Genomic DNA, 14349 nt, shown 5'->3' with positions numbered 1-14349 from the left:
GCTGGTACTCCGCCCCCAGTGCACAGCCCACATCTGACCAGAGCGCTCTGGCTCCTGTGCTGTATGCCTCACGCCTCCTTTCTCGGTGGCTCCCCCTTCCCCAGCGCCCAGCGCCCAGCACTGGCACCGGCACCGCTCTCATCACCCTTGTGAGGGGAGGAGCCCAGGTGTCTGGTTGGGAGACTGATGGAAACTTCACTGTGTCCATACAGGTGGCCCTGAGCCAGAGACTCAAGATGAACACAAGCCATTCAAGACCAGGAGGGGCTCAGACCTTGGGCAGGAGCCACTGATCTTCTGACCATCCAGCCCTAAGCCCAGCATCGGGCTCTCATCACCTGATGGCACATTTGGACCATGCCTGGAGCACATGTCTGGGTTTATGATGGGCGGAAATTGTTTGCTGAACAAAAAGGATTCTTACGTCTTCTGTGGGATGGCCTTGGAGACTGACATGTAGGGGAAGAGCTGCTTGGCTTCTGGTGAAAATTTCAGCATTGAAACACATGCTGGGGGTGACAGGCACCTGCCCATGGCATCCTCATGGTCAGCGCGGCCTCCCAGGCTCTGTCATCCTGTCCCTCTGATCAGTCCAGGGTGGGCAGGAGAGTCGCTGTGATTTCAGCACTCGTCACCCTGCTCAGCCCCACTCCATGGGGGAGGAGAGTGAGTCATATGTTTATTATCATCATTTAGTTATTTGAGGATGAGCCTTGAATTTCCCTTTCAGATCCCCTAACACGCCTTCTCAGTGGTGGAGATGGGGAGACAGTCCTGGATTATCCGGGAAACAGGGGGTCCCCTGTCACCACCAAGGTCCTTATGGGTGAAACAAGGAGGCAGGGAAGACACAGCCAGAACACATGTGACTTGAAAGCGGAAGCTGGAGAGCTGTGACTGCCGGCTTTGAAGATGGGAGGGGTGAGGCCAGGGAGAGGGTCGTTTGTAGAAGCTTGAGAAGGTGAGGGGAGACATTTCCCCCGAGCAATTGGGAGGAACGCAGCCTGACGACACTGCGGTTTTAGTGCCGGAGTTTCCAGTTTGGACTTCTGACCTCCAGAATGGAAGGTAATTACTGTGTCGGTTTAACGCGGTGACTTCCAGCAGCTGCTCTGTAGCCACAGGAAGCTGAGTATCTGAGGGGGTTTTGGTGGCCGTCGCTGTTTGCTTCTTTGTTTGCCAGTCTGAACTCTGCAAGCTCAGGGTCTGAAATCTGTCGTGTATCTCTAAGCCAGGCACATGGCCAACACTGAGAAATAGGTGCAGATGCTTGGGGGGAGAAAAGCCATCAGACCAGGAAGCCTTAGGGCAGCTTAGAGTTACGGGAGGCCCCAGAAGTGGTCTGAAATGTCTGTTGAACCCACTGCCCACTCCAGCCTCAGCCTGCAGAAACCAGGGCCCATCTCCGGGGAGGGTCGGTCCCCTTTCTGCGGGGATGCTGATGTGACAATTGCGTGACAGGAAGCCCCAGCCTCGGAGAGGACACACCCTGTGGTCTGTCTGTCGGAGGACACCCAGGTCTCCTCCATCCTCACAGCCTGGACTGCAGTGAGGAGACGCCATGGCCCCCGCGCTCCCCGCCCTGCTCTGCCTCGGTGAGATGAGGAGGGGCAGGGGAAGCCCTGGTCTGGAGGGACCCCCCCAGCCAGCCTGCTCCTTCAGGGGACCCCAGAGCCCAGGAGGCTCCCGGGGAGGACAGGCACTGCTCAGAGCTGAGGGCAGACCTCTCACAGGGCACTCTCTTCCAGGACTGAGTGTGGGCCTGAGGACCCAGGTGCAGGCCGGTGAGTCTGTCCAGGGGCCCAGCTCCCTCCTCTCGTGGGGACAAGGTCACCCCCAGGCCCCGGGGAGGGGGAGGGCAGCTCGGGGCTCACGGAGGGGGAGTCTGGGAGGTCTGGGCTGAGAGCCAGGACCTGGGGGGGACTCCTGGTGAGCCCACTTCTGATTTCCTTCCAGGGACCCCCCCCAAACCCACTATCTGGGCTGAGCCGGGCTCTGTGGTCCCCTGGGGGAGTCCTGTGACCATCTGGTGCCGGGGGACCCTGGGAGCCCTGGAGTTCCATCTGGATAAAGAGGGAACCTCAGTCCTCTGGGACAGACAGAAACCCCTGGAGCCCAGGGACAAGGCCAAGTTCTCCATCCAACACATGGGGCAGGACCATGCAGGCAGCTATCGGTGCTACCACAGCACCCCCACTGGCTGGTCAGAGCCCAGCGACCCCCTGCAGCTGGTGGTGACACGTGAGGGACTCTCGGGGGTCTGCTCTCAGGGGTGTCCCTCTCACAGCCCAGCTCTGGGGAGGGGAGGGCAGGGTGGGGGCCCCACGGAACCAGCTGCCTCCTTCTCTCCTAGGACACTACGTCAAACCCAGCCTCTCAGCCCTGCCGAGCCCTGTGGTGACCTCAGGAGGGAACGTGACCCTCCAGTGTGCCTCCCGTCAGGGATTTAACAGATTCCTTCTGACCAAGGAAGGAGAAGACAAATCCTCTCGGACCCTGGATGGACAGCGAACCCCCGACGGGCAGACCCAGGCCCTGTTCCCCGTGGGCCCCGTGACCCCCGGGCACGGGTGGATGTTCAGATGCTACGGCTTTAACAGGGACACCCCTCGGGTGTGGTCGGCCCCCAGCGACCCCCTGGAGTTCCTGGTCCCAGGTGAGGAAGTCCCGTCCTGACCGCATACATTTGTGCAAACAAGACAACGTACTGGGGTCTCTGCTCCCAGGGGAGCCCCTGTGAGAGGGTGGGGAGAGGAGCGTGGGGCTCACAGGACAGACACACAGACTGACACACAGCGAGGCCTGGGGCCGGGACTGGAGAGGGGTATCCACAAGGGAAGCGGTCCCTACAACCCAGCGCATGTCTCTCCCCAGGGCTGTCTGGGAAGCCCTCCCTCCTGACCCCGCAGGGCCCTGTCGTCACCTCTGGACAGAACCTGACCCTCCAGTGTCGCTCTGATGTCGGCTACACCAGATTCGCTCTGTCCAAGGATTGGGGACAGGACCTCCTCCAGCGCCCTGCCCGGAGGCCCCAGGGGGGGGCTCGCTCAGGCTGACTTCCCCCTGGGCCTGGTGGGCACCGTCCACAGGGGCCAGTACAGATGCTACTGTGGACACGGCCTCTCCTCCGAGTGGTCGGCCCCCAGCCAGCCCCTGGAGCTGCTGGTGGCAGGTGAGGAGCCAGCGGGTCAGTCGGGGACCAGACTCTGCACAGGCCCCACCGGGGAGCCCCAGGGCTGATGCTGGGACCAGGGAGAGGGGTCCCAGGGAGGGACAGAGAGACTCAGAGAAACAGAGACAGCACTGAGGGGCCAGAGAGGCCCGCAGAGTCTTGCTCAGAACCCGGGCCGGCGCCCGCACCCCCTTCCTCTCTGCAGGACGGCTCAGAGACAGCCCCTCCCTCTCGGTGCGGCCGGGCCCCTCGGTGGCCCCCGGGGAGAATGTGACCCTGCTGTGTCAGTCAGGAAACAGGACGGACACTTTTCTTCTGTCCAAAGAGGGGGCAACCCATCGTCCTCTGCGTCTGAGCTCCCAGGACCAAGATGGGCGGTACCAGGCCGAGTTCTTCTTGAGCCCTGTGACCTCAGCCCACGGGGGCACCTACAGGTGCTACCGCTCACTCAGCACAGACCCCTACCTGCTGTCACAGCCCAGTGAGCCCCTGGCGCTCGTGGTCTCAGGTGAGGCCCAATCTGTCCGTCTCACTCAGCATCTCGGGGCTCTGAGCCCTGGGAGGGCAGGGCGGTGATGGAGGAGGGGCTGCTGAGGGAGGGGCCCCCTGAGGGAGGGGCCTCGGAGCCCGCGCCCCGCCCCTTCCTCCTGCACTGGGGTCTTGGAGGGCCAGGTGGGCAGTGCGAGGGTCTCAGGGAGGCCACAGGGCCGTGCAGGGCAGAGGGGAGTGAGGTGGGGACCCCGGGTCAGCCCGGCATACCCCTTCCTGGGCTCATACCCAGGACCCATTCTCCCAGCCACAGACCCAGATCCGAACCTGGGGAGTCTCGGGGGTCTATGCTCAGGGGAGACAGCCCACCCCAGCGTGCTTTGAGATTCTGTTGGGGGGGCAAGGCCCCTCAATCGTCAAGGGCCGGCGGGGAGTCGGGCAGAGATGGCCCGGGAGCCACAGGCTGCAGGGGCCTGAGGCTGCTGGATGGAGGTCAGTCTGGGGAGGAGCAGGTCCGCCCCCACCCCATCCTGCCCCCGGAGGCTCCAGGTATCGCCTCCTCCCCCAGGCAGAGTCAAGCCGGCAGACGCAGAGGGCTGAGCGAGCGCCTGCGGCGGGCGGTGGTGGGTCCGTGGGACGCCGCATACCACTGATCAGGGGCGGCCCCCACCCAGGGATCCCGCAGACCACAGCTAAGAGGCGGGCCCCACCCTGTGCTGTCTGAGCTCCGTCAGCTCAGGGTCCTGAGCAGGAACACCTGAGACAGTAAGATAGAGAGGCCCCCAGACGCTCCCAAGGAGGACACGGCCCACTCACAGCCTCCCTTCAGGACCCTCGGGCCCCGCCGACGCCCTCCCCCAGCACTGCGGTCAGACCTGCGAGTGGGGATGAGGACACCGTCCCCGTCAGGGGCTGGGCTCGGGGCCACGTCCTCTCACAGGAGGCAGGTGCCCTGGGTGCACACCCCGCTTCCGGGTAACGGGGCCAGAGCTGACCTGTGCGTCCTCATCCCAGACTACACGGTGCAGAATCTCATCCGGATGGGCCTCGCGGCCTCGGTCCTGCTGCTTCTCGGGGTCCTGCTCTGCCAGGCTCGGCACGACCACGGAGGAGCCCTAGATGCGGCCCGGAGCTGAGCACGGAAGCCTCGCACTGCCCGAAGCGCAGTATCCCGGGACGCCAGCTTCCGGCCCGGGAGCTTCTGGAAGAGCCTCTGTGGTGCATGCTGGGTGCGCTGTCTGCGGAGACCCTGGGGGAGAGACGCGAGACTCTCCGCGGGGACGGGAGGAGGCCCCCGGGGGCTCGGCCTCTGCTCACGGGGGTCCCCCTCCCTCCTGGGGAGGACGCCCCGACTCCCGGCTCCTACCACCCCCGGGCCTGAGGCTCATCCCAATGGCAGGGGCGGGTCCTCACCCTGCACGCCGGCAAGCTCTGTCCACTCTCGTGAAGTATGTGAGCGTCATTTTTAATGCCTGCCGTCTCTGGTGTGTGCAATGACCTCCATCCCTTTGCTCGGAAACAGAACGTCGTTTAAGTAACTGAATAAATGGGTGGAAGTGGGGCCCCACTGGGAACAGATGGATCCAGAACTCTTCCCTGAATCCCCCGGACCCCCCCACACCCTGCTCTCCTCATCAGATGACACCCGGTGTCGTTTCTGCAGACACCATCGCTGCGAGGGGACACCCTGACGTTTGAAGTGACAGCCAGGTGCTGTGCTGGTAAAAGGCTAAGGAATACAACAGTTTATAAAGAGCCCAGGTGTGTGAGCTGTGTGTCTCCTTTGGTGCAAACGCTCTCCGTGGCCAACCTCAAGGAGCCAGGGTGAACCTGCTGAAGGCAGGGTGGGAAGGAAGGAGCAGGCTGACTTTCCCACAGGAGCGAGTCTGATCCAGCCAGCCCCCACCGATGGCGCACAGATGTGTCCTTTGCATTACACAGCACGGTTAGATCATTTCTATGTCAATTTCAAGCCCCACTTTCCACGAAATCAGATGCCAAAACCTTAGTCCATTTGACGAGAGGGAAAGAGAAAACAACGCAAGTACCAATTGCGGGATAAAACACGGAGCACTTTGGCTCCAATGCCTTACAGCTTGGAGTGCAAATTGTGTCAGTAATCTGGGGAGGAAATAACAACCATCAGTTAAAAAGGAGAGACACACAGCCCCCACCCAGACTTATGTAACTGAGGGGGAAATTGTCCATAACCAGCAGTACACACGCAGGAGAGTAAGGACAGAGGGTCGCTCATAACAGACAGATCACAGAAAACAACCTCACAAACATGAATGCTTTGGTGTATACATGCAATGGAGCTTTAAAATTTCATTAAAAAAATATTTTATTGATCTATTTGGCTGTGTCAGGTTCCAGTCGCAGCATGTGAGATCTCGTTGCCTCATGTGGGATCTTTCACTGCAGACCCTAGTTGTGGTGGGCAGGCTCCAGGGAGCGCGAGCTTCAGTAGTCACAGCACACGGGTTTAAATTGCCCCTCGGCACGTGGGATCTTAGTTCCCTGACCAGGGATGGAATCCACGTTGCCTGCATCGGAAGGTGGATTCTTAAGCACTGGACTGCCAGGGAAGCCCTGCAACAGACTTCTATATGAGAGAAAAGTTGAATTGCCACTGTAATCCAGACCAACTTTCAGGCACGTTACTTAATGAGTGAAGAAAAGCTGTAAGTGTGTGCACGAGGATCTCCATTGCATAAAAGTCAAAAGGAGACAGATGACAGCGTGGCAGCCACTCCAGTACTCTTGTCTGTGAAATCCCATGGACAGCAGGGCCTGGCAGGTTATGGTCCATCAGGTCGCAAAGAGTCAGACATGACTGAAGCGACTTCACACGGGCAAAAAGGGACAAAACGCGTTACTTGGGGAGGCAGAACTTTGCCGAATCTTAGGACTAGAGGATGGAAAGCTCCCACATGACCTCCTGGTCCTCACACACGGGGGAGGGGGCGGGGGCTGTGTCAGAGGGAAGCTCAGGGGTTGCTGGAATGAGGTCCTGTCCCTTCTGACACACGGGTACTGACTCCTGTCTGCGGCTCCTTACTGATGAGCCGTCCCTTTGCTCCATCACCCTCCCTAGGTTCTCACCCCTGAGTGAGGCGGGGCTGAAGCAGGCTGGGGAAAGCCAACCCCTGCGTAGGGGCCGATTCACAGCAAAGTGGCTGTCCAGCAGTCACAGCAAACACTCCACACACTCTCAGTGTGTTTCCACACACCATGGCCTCGGCTGCCCGATTGGCATCACTGAGTCCAGCCAGACGATGAGCTGCTGCCCAGGGGGAAATGGGGCCTCGGATGACATGCGGTACAGCAGAGCAGGTGACGACTCAGGCCGGGGAAGGAGGGGCGCGCCGAGCTCCAGCAGCACCAGGCACCCTGAGGCTCCCGAATAGGACAGCCGCCCCAGTCCCTGAAGCACGGGCACAGCCAGTGCCCCAACAGAAAGTGTCACTGGAGGTGGCGCAGACAGGGCAGGGCCCCCGAGCCCACTCCCCCGCTCTCTGCTTCTGTCCTCAGGCTGGACAGGGGCCCGCATCCCCCACCACCACCACAGATCCCATCAAACTCTGTCCCCTAGAAGTACTGTAGGGACCAGGACCGGATCGTGTTGCTGAGTTTCCCAGGATCCCTGGGGAAATATCCCACGGCAATGTGTGATCTCCTCCAGACACCAAAGAGACCTGCAGTTGTGTGACATTTTCAAGGCAGGGGACAATCTGGTCCCCCTCATAAGCTTCAGGAAGACGTGACTACCATCACCCATGTGTTCACTTGAGGAAGCTGAGGTTCGGAGAACAGGCAGCAGGCTCAGAGCTACAGAGCGGGGCAGGTCCAGGAATGAGCCCAGTCTGCTGACCTCAGAGCCCTGTCTTGCCAGCACAATACTCTTCCACCTTGCACTAGTGTCCAAAGGCCAGGGGGACATTGCCACAATCTGGGAGGATTAGGACAACAGGCGTGTATTTGATCACAGTTCAGGAGAAGCCCAGCATTAGGGTGTCCCTTGGCGGTTCTAGGGACAATCCTGACTGCCTCTTTCCAGGGTCTGTTGGCCAAGGCACCCCCTGGTTTGGGGCAGAACCTCTCCTCATTCTCCTCCACTCCACGTGGCTGCAGCTCCTGGTGCCTCTCTGATGTCTTCGGCATGCCTCTCCATGTTCCTCTTCAATTAATCCAACTGGAGCACCTAAAATATTACACGAGGACCCTCCCCCTGCAGTACGATCTCTACGCGATGACACTGCAAAGACCCCATTTCCCAAAAGTCACGTCCCCAGGAAGTGAGGCTGCCAGGTTCAACATACTCATTTAGGTGAAAATTAACAGCCTCCAAAAGAGAAATATACACAGGAATGACTTTATCGAAGGAGGTGCAATAATTACACACTAGTTTTTTCATCTCACGAGGAACATCTGAAAAGAGCTGGATTAATGAGAAGACACTCCAGGATGGTAGGGTGGAAGATTAATGTTGTAAAGAGGACAATACTCTCAAGGCATCCTGCAGAATTAACTCAATCCCTATCTGAATCCCAAAGGGCATCTCTGCAGAAAAAAGGAAGTCATTTCTCTGAAGTCAAGCCAAGCAACCTTGAAAAGTAAGAACAAAGTTGGAAACTGCACCCTTTGTGATTTCAACACTTACTACAAAGTTCCAGGAATCAAAACAGAGTGGTGCTGGCTTGAGAAGAGACATACTGATGCTTGGAATGCCAACATATAAACCTATACACATGATCAGTTGATTTCTGACAAGACTTCTTCTAAGCCCTGATAATGACAAGCAAGTCTTCCTGACTCATCCCATTTAACTGTGCATATATTTTGCTGTAGGATTTGTGGATGGCTTACGTGAGAAAACCCCATAAACCTCCTAGATACTGATCCGCTCATCACCTACTGGTCGACTTGACACTGGCGCTGTATGTTTATTACCATCACCATCCTCCCAGAGTCCAGTCCCTACAGGATGGTGACCGGCTCAGTAACAGCTGTGTGTTCACACCTTCCGTCCCTGAAAATGAGCCTACTGCCTCAGGGATACAATCCTGGCACACTTGCAGGGAGCATGAACCCCTGTGTGACCAGGGCACAGCATCTGGATGACTCTAGTTCTTAGGAAAACCCACTCCCCCTTCCCGGCCCCTCGCCACTCCTGTGCTCCCGCTAGCAGTCTGGGTCTCTCCTCCAGGAAGCCCCCACTCGCCATCACTAGCTTTCTGGACCTCCACCAGTTACTGGGTCTCGCTGCCCTCTGTGGTTCCCCTTCTCTACAACTGACTGAAACCAGAGCCACCGTATTCACTGTCTAAATGTGCACCCTGTCGGTTATCATCATCAGAACCCCCCCGAGTCCAGGGAAGGAACTGGTCACTTTCACCAAAGAATCTCATGTCTGGATATAGTAACTGCTCAGTAAACACTGGCTGACGGCCTGGATGGTGGAAGGAAGGAAGACAGGAAGGGAGGGAGGGAGGAACTTTGCATTTTCAGAGTCTCAGAAAAGGGAAGTGACTCAAGGTCACACCGTTTCCATGAAAAGCAGAATCAGAATTGGAACCAAGCAGCACCTAGAACGTGTCTCTCCTTCCACCGTGCTTGGACAGAACAGGCCCAGGGATGCCCCTTCCTTCAGCCTCCGACCACCCTCCAACCATTTTTCCAGTGGCAACCTTGGAACCAACCAGATGTCCTCGGCTCCCAGGACCAGCCAACCCCATTTGCAGAGCTTGGCTCCTTGTCGCTGGCCACCCGTGAGCTCCCAGTATCTTGAGACTTACTCCTGGCCGCCCGATCCACATGCAGCCTCCGCCTCCCACCCCGACCTCTCTCTGGGCTTCTCCATCCACTAGGACCAGGCGGCTCTGGAGGGCGGGCCATCTCCCGGTGGACGGGGAGGAACGGGGAGCCAGGGCGGGGGAGCACCAAGCTCCATGAAACTGCCGAGCCAGCACTTCCAGGATGTCCGTCCAGGGCAGGAGGAGGGGGTCAGACCCCAAACGCTGTGGGGCTGCCCTGCTCACAAAGAACCCGAGACAGGCCTTCATGGACCCGCAGGCCCCGGGTCCTCCCCATCCGACTCCAGCTCTGTGACTTCCTGCAGCCATGTCCTGGACAAGTGGGTGAAATTCATCACGATGGTGGGTGCCTACCTGACCAGCGCTGCAGGCCAGCTGGTCCCCACTGGGGCTGGATGGCTTTCTCCTGCAAAGTTTCAGCCTCCAAAGCACCGCTAGAAGCCTCTGGAGCCCATCAGCTTATGAGGAGCCCCTTTGGGGTCAGAGCGTCCTCCGGGAAGCTTCTCTTTGCAACCAAGAGGCAGCTTGTTAACCACTATGGAGCCATCTTCCAAGCCTTGGACCAAATGGAAACAATAAAGCCTTTTCAAAAAAAAAAAAAATGTAACCAATGTTGAGCTAGGCCCCACCCTGCATCTCAGCCTCCTGTCTAGGGACCATGTTACTCTCTGGGTTTTGGGGTGGGGTCTGGTGAGACTCCCATGTGCTCTGGAAGGCTCCTGAGCCTGCTGTCTGCTGGGCTCCACTGGGCAGGGCGAGCAGAGTGAGCAGGGTGGGGCTCTTCCTCTTTCTGGAAGGAACCCAAGACGCGCCACCAAGCCTGGACCTTCACGCCCAGTGCGTCTGTCTGTCCTGCGGGCTCTGAGGTCTCTGTAAGTCACCTGTTCCGCTGGGGACCATGAGAGGCAGTGCCACGACCCTCACCTTCACCACCCTTCTCTGCCTTGGTGAGCTTCCGAGAAGGGAGGGGGTGGAAACTCCTCTCCTCCCACATCTGGTCCTTGAGAGGCCCCAGGACGCAGGAGGTTCCATGGGGACAGACTTCCTTGGGCGAGAGGGGAATGTCCTCAGCCCGGATCTGACCCCAGCCCTCAGGGTGCAGAGCAGACCTGGAGTGTCCAGGACATGTGGTGGGGCTGGGTGCTCACAGGGAACTCTCTTCCAGGGATGTGCTGGGGCCTGGGGGACCAGGGACAACCAGGTGAGCCCCAAGACCTCCTGCTTCCACCCACCACCACTGGTCACTGGGGAGCACAGTGGGTCGAGGCTGCTGGTGGCCCATCTGGGAGGGGCCTGGGTGACAGCTGGGGAACCTGGGGGAGAAGGCGCCCTGACTTTTTGGGTCTGATTCCTTTCCAGAGGTTCTCCCCAAACCCTCCATCTGGGCTGACCCAGGCACCCTGGTCACCCAGGGGAGCCCAGTGACCATTTGGTGTCAGGGGTCTCTGCTGGCTGATGTCTACCATCTGCATAGAGAGAGGGGCTCTGTGTACTGGGAGGCTAAGGCCCCTCAGGGCTCCAGGAACAAGGCCTGGTTCCACTTTGAATACGCGAGCTCAAGTGATGCCGGGCAGTATCAGTGTGCATATCAGAGCAGAAACTGCTTGTCAGAGCACAGTGATCCCCTGCCCCTGGTGATAACAGGTAAGAGGGAGGGGTGGGTCCCTGGGTCCCTCCCATGGGAGCCTCCTCACGGGCAGAGGAGCAGAGTGTGGGCTCAGTGGACCCCCTCCCTCCCAGCCCACTGCTGGGGTCACTGGGCTGGAGGTCCCCCTTTAACACAGCCCCTCGCCCCCAGGAGTGTACAGGGCGCCCTCCCTGTCCACCCAGCCCAGCCCTGTGGTGGCCGCAGGAGGCAGCGTGTCCCTCACGTGCAGTTCACAGTATGCAGCGGGCTCTCTGCATCTGCTGAAGGAGGGAGGCACTGACCCGCTCTGACACAAGGTGTCGAAGAACTATGGGAACCATGGGCAGGAACAGGCTGTGTTCCCTGTGGGCCCCGTAACCACCTCCCACGGGGGGACCTACAGATGCTATGATGCTCCCAGCACCCAGCCCTATCTGTGGTCACGCCCCAGTGAACCTCTGCATCTCCAGGTCACAGGTGAGGTCCCCAGGCCCATCTATTTCCTAGACAGACCCCTGACCTAAGCCTTATGCCTCATGAGCCCTGGGAGAGACAGGGGCAGGGACACTGGGTTCCTGGGGCAGGACATGGGCGGGAGCCTTGGGAGGGAGCAGGGAGAGCTCTCTCTGCAGCCCTGGGAGCAGGGCTGGTGTGCAGCCCTGTGCCTCTGTGCCCTGTCTGCAGGCCTGTCCAGGGCACCCTCCCTGTCTGCCCAGCCTGGCTCGCTCGTGCTCCCCAGAGCAACCTGACCCTCCAGTGTCACTCAGAGGCTGGCTTTGGCAGCTTCGCTCTGATCAAGGACGAGGGGCTCAGCCCGCCCCTCCGTCTAGAAGGGCAGCAGAGCCCCGACTTCCCTCTGGGCTGTGTGAGCCGCGCCCACGGGGGCCAGTACAGATGCTACAGCGGACACAACTCCTATGCGTGGTCGGTCCCCAGCGCCCCCCTGGACATCCTGATTGCGGGTGAGGGGCCCCTGTCCTGGCCCAGGTCCCGACTGTCTGCTCAGGGCGCTGGACCCAGGGTCAGCCCTGGTGGTGATGGGTCCAGGGAGAGGGTGCTGGAGCAGAGGCCCACGTGGGGCAGGGGTCTAGGGAGGGAACGTGAAAACAGGAATGAGAGGCACGGAGATTAAGGAGACGCACACAGATGAGCTGAAAGGAGCTGGGAGGGCTCACAGGGAGACCCTCAGCTCAGGGTCCAGGGTGTGGGGAGGGGCTCTCTACACTTCACCTCTGTCCTCCCCCAGGAATGCACAGGAAACCCTCCCTCTCTGCCCGCCCGGGGGCCTCAGTGCCCCAGGGAGAGGACGTGACCCTGCAGTGTCACTCTGAGGTCCAGTCAGACACCTTCCATCTGTCCAAGGAGGGGTCGCTCACTGCTCCCCAGCACCTTCATCTGCAGAACCCGGCTCCACCCATTCAGGCCAACTTCACCCTGCGTGCTGTGACCTCGGCCCACAGTGGGACCTACAGGTGCTACAGCTCACACAGCACCGCCCCCCACCTGCTGTCAATCCCCAGCGACCCCCTGGAGCTCCAGGTCTCAGGTGAGGGCCCAGCCATGGTCCACTGTGTCCTCCAGGTCAGGCCAGGGCCCTGTTCCCAGGGGACCTCTGGGCTGAGTGGGAGTGGGGGGTCACAGAAGGCAGGGATCAACTCTGAAGGGGATGGAAAGAGCCAGAGGCCTCCCTTCCCTGCCCGTCCTTGTTCTCATCCAGGGTGTCCAGACCCGCTCCTGGTGATGGAGCTGAGCTACACAGGCCTCGGGGTCAACCAGCAGGACTCAAGGCCAGAGCCCTCAGTCCCCACCCTCTTCTGGTCTCCAGACTTCATGGCCCCTTGCCCAGAAAGCAGCACAAGAGAGGGGCTAGCAGAGCCCACGGCCCCCAAGGGAGCAAGCATACAGGCCCTGGCTCAGTTGGTGTCCCGGGAGACCGTGGGGCTCCCGGGAATGAGACGTGGATGAAGGGTGGGGGTCATGCAGGGGGCGATGCTAGGGCCCAGCCTGGGGGAGGGCAGCCCCTGTCCTGACCCCCAGGAGCTCTGAGGATCAGCTCCTTTCTCCCAGGGGGCAGGCCCCCAGAGCAGTCAGTGAGGTAGGGGGTGGTGGGTCCATGATGGCCAGAGATGTCACACGCTAGTGACCCCCTCGAGCTTGTGGTCTCAGGTGAGGGGCCAGATGCTGTCCTGTCTGAGCTCAGAGTCCTGTCCTCAAAAATGCCTGAGACAGTCAAAATGAGCACACATGGGGATAGGGCACCACAGGGAGACACAGAACCAAGAGAGGGGTCTCCCCAACTCCTCACCCACACCACTCACTTTATGCTTCTCAGGAGCCCCTGACAGTATCAGCCCACCACAAAACAAGTCAGACTCCAAGAGTGGTGAGTAAGCAAAGTCTGTTACAGGGCTGGGCTGGGGGCCACATCATCTCCCGGGAGGCAGGTGCCCTGGGCCCATGCCCAGGTTCGGGAATGACAGGCCTGCACTGACCTGTGTGCCCTTACCCCAGACTACACGGTGCAGAATCTCATCCGGATGGGCCTCGCGGCCTTGGTCCTGCTGCTCCCAGGGGTCCTGCTCTGCCAGGCTTGGCACGACTGCAGAGGAGCCAGAGACGTGGCCCAGAGCTGAGCACGGGGGCCCCACACCGCCCGGAGTGCCAGAGCCCAGGACACAAGCTTCCGGCCCGGGAGCTTCTGGAAGAGCCTCTGCGGCGTGTGCTGCGTGCACTGTCTGCAGAGACCCCAGGGGAGGGATGCGCTGCTGGGCGGGAGGAGGCCCGGGTGTCCCCGGGGGGCTCGGCCTCTCTTCACGGGGGCCCACTCCCTCCTGGGGAGGACGCCCCGACTCCCGGCTCCTCTCACCACCAGCCGGAGGTGCATCCCACATGGCAGGGGCGGGTCTTCATGCTGCACGCCTGCAGGCTCTGTCCACTCTCATGGAGGACGTGAGCCTCATTGTTAATGCCCGCCGTCTCTGGTGTGCGCAATGACCTCCATCCCTTCTCAGAAACAGAACGTCGTTTAAGTAACTGAATAAATGGGTGGAAGTGGGGCCCCGTTTGGAACAGATAGATACTAAACTCTTCCCTGAATCCCCCTCTGAACCCCTCAAGCCCCTCTCTCCTCGTCAGATGGCACCTGGTGTTGTTTCTGCAGACACCATCAGTGTGAACAAACACGTTGTCGTTTGAAGTGAGTCAGGTGTTGTGCTGGTAAATGGTGTTAGCAATATATCCACTTT

The 14349-nt window shown here is 59.9% G+C and overlaps 2 protein-coding genes across 2 annotated transcripts; both read left to right on the top strand.

Annotated features, from left to right (window-relative positions):
- Positions 1–908: 908 nt before the first annotated feature.
- On the top strand, positions 909–5758 carry LOC129630918 (leukocyte immunoglobulin-like receptor subfamily B member 4). Its single transcript, XM_055551521.1, has 7 exons — positions 909–1068; positions 1462–1595; positions 1749–1784; positions 1957–2241; positions 3378–3680; positions 4676–4890; positions 5325–5758. Exons 2-6 carry the CDS (start codon positions 1562–1564, stop codon positions 4795–4797), a joined length of 780 nt encoding a protein of 259 aa, XP_055407496.1. The 5' UTR covers positions 909–1068; positions 1462–1561; the 3' UTR covers positions 4798–4890; positions 5325–5758.
- A 4617-nt stretch (positions 5759–10375) lies between these two features.
- Positions 10376–13737, top strand: LOC129630760 (leukocyte immunoglobulin-like receptor subfamily A member 3). The gene is given in 8 exon segments (XM_055551249.1): positions 10376–10424; positions 10837–11121; positions 11276–11581; positions 11789–11839; positions 11842–12066; positions 12351–12650; positions 12822–13061; positions 13616–13737. Coding segments are annotated over 8 exon segments (1578 nt in total).
- The last annotated feature ends 612 nt before the right edge of the window (positions 13738–14349 follow it).

Source organism: Bubalus kerabau, chromosome 17 (assembly GCF_029407905.1).
Source record: "Bubalus kerabau isolate K-KA32 ecotype Philippines breed swamp buffalo chromosome 17, PCC_UOA_SB_1v2, whole genome shotgun sequence".
Taxonomy (NCBI): domain Eukaryota; kingdom Metazoa; phylum Chordata; class Mammalia; order Artiodactyla; family Bovidae; genus Bubalus; species Bubalus kerabau.
This window is presented reverse-complemented; position numbering and strand designations above follow the sequence as displayed.

Coding starts and splice junctions, on each gene's coding strand:
- LOC129630918 (XM_055551521.1), top strand. CDS start 1,562: ATGGCCCCCGCGCTCCCCGCCCTGCTCTGCCTCG. Junction 1,785..1,956: donor GAGGACCCAGGTGCAGGCCG/GTGAGTCTGTCC, acceptor ATTTCCTTCCAG/GGACCCCCCCCAAACCCACT. Junction 3,681..4,675: donor CCTGGCGCTCGTGGTCTCAG/GTGAGGCCCAAT, acceptor TCCTCATCCCAG/ACTACACGGTGCAGAATCTC.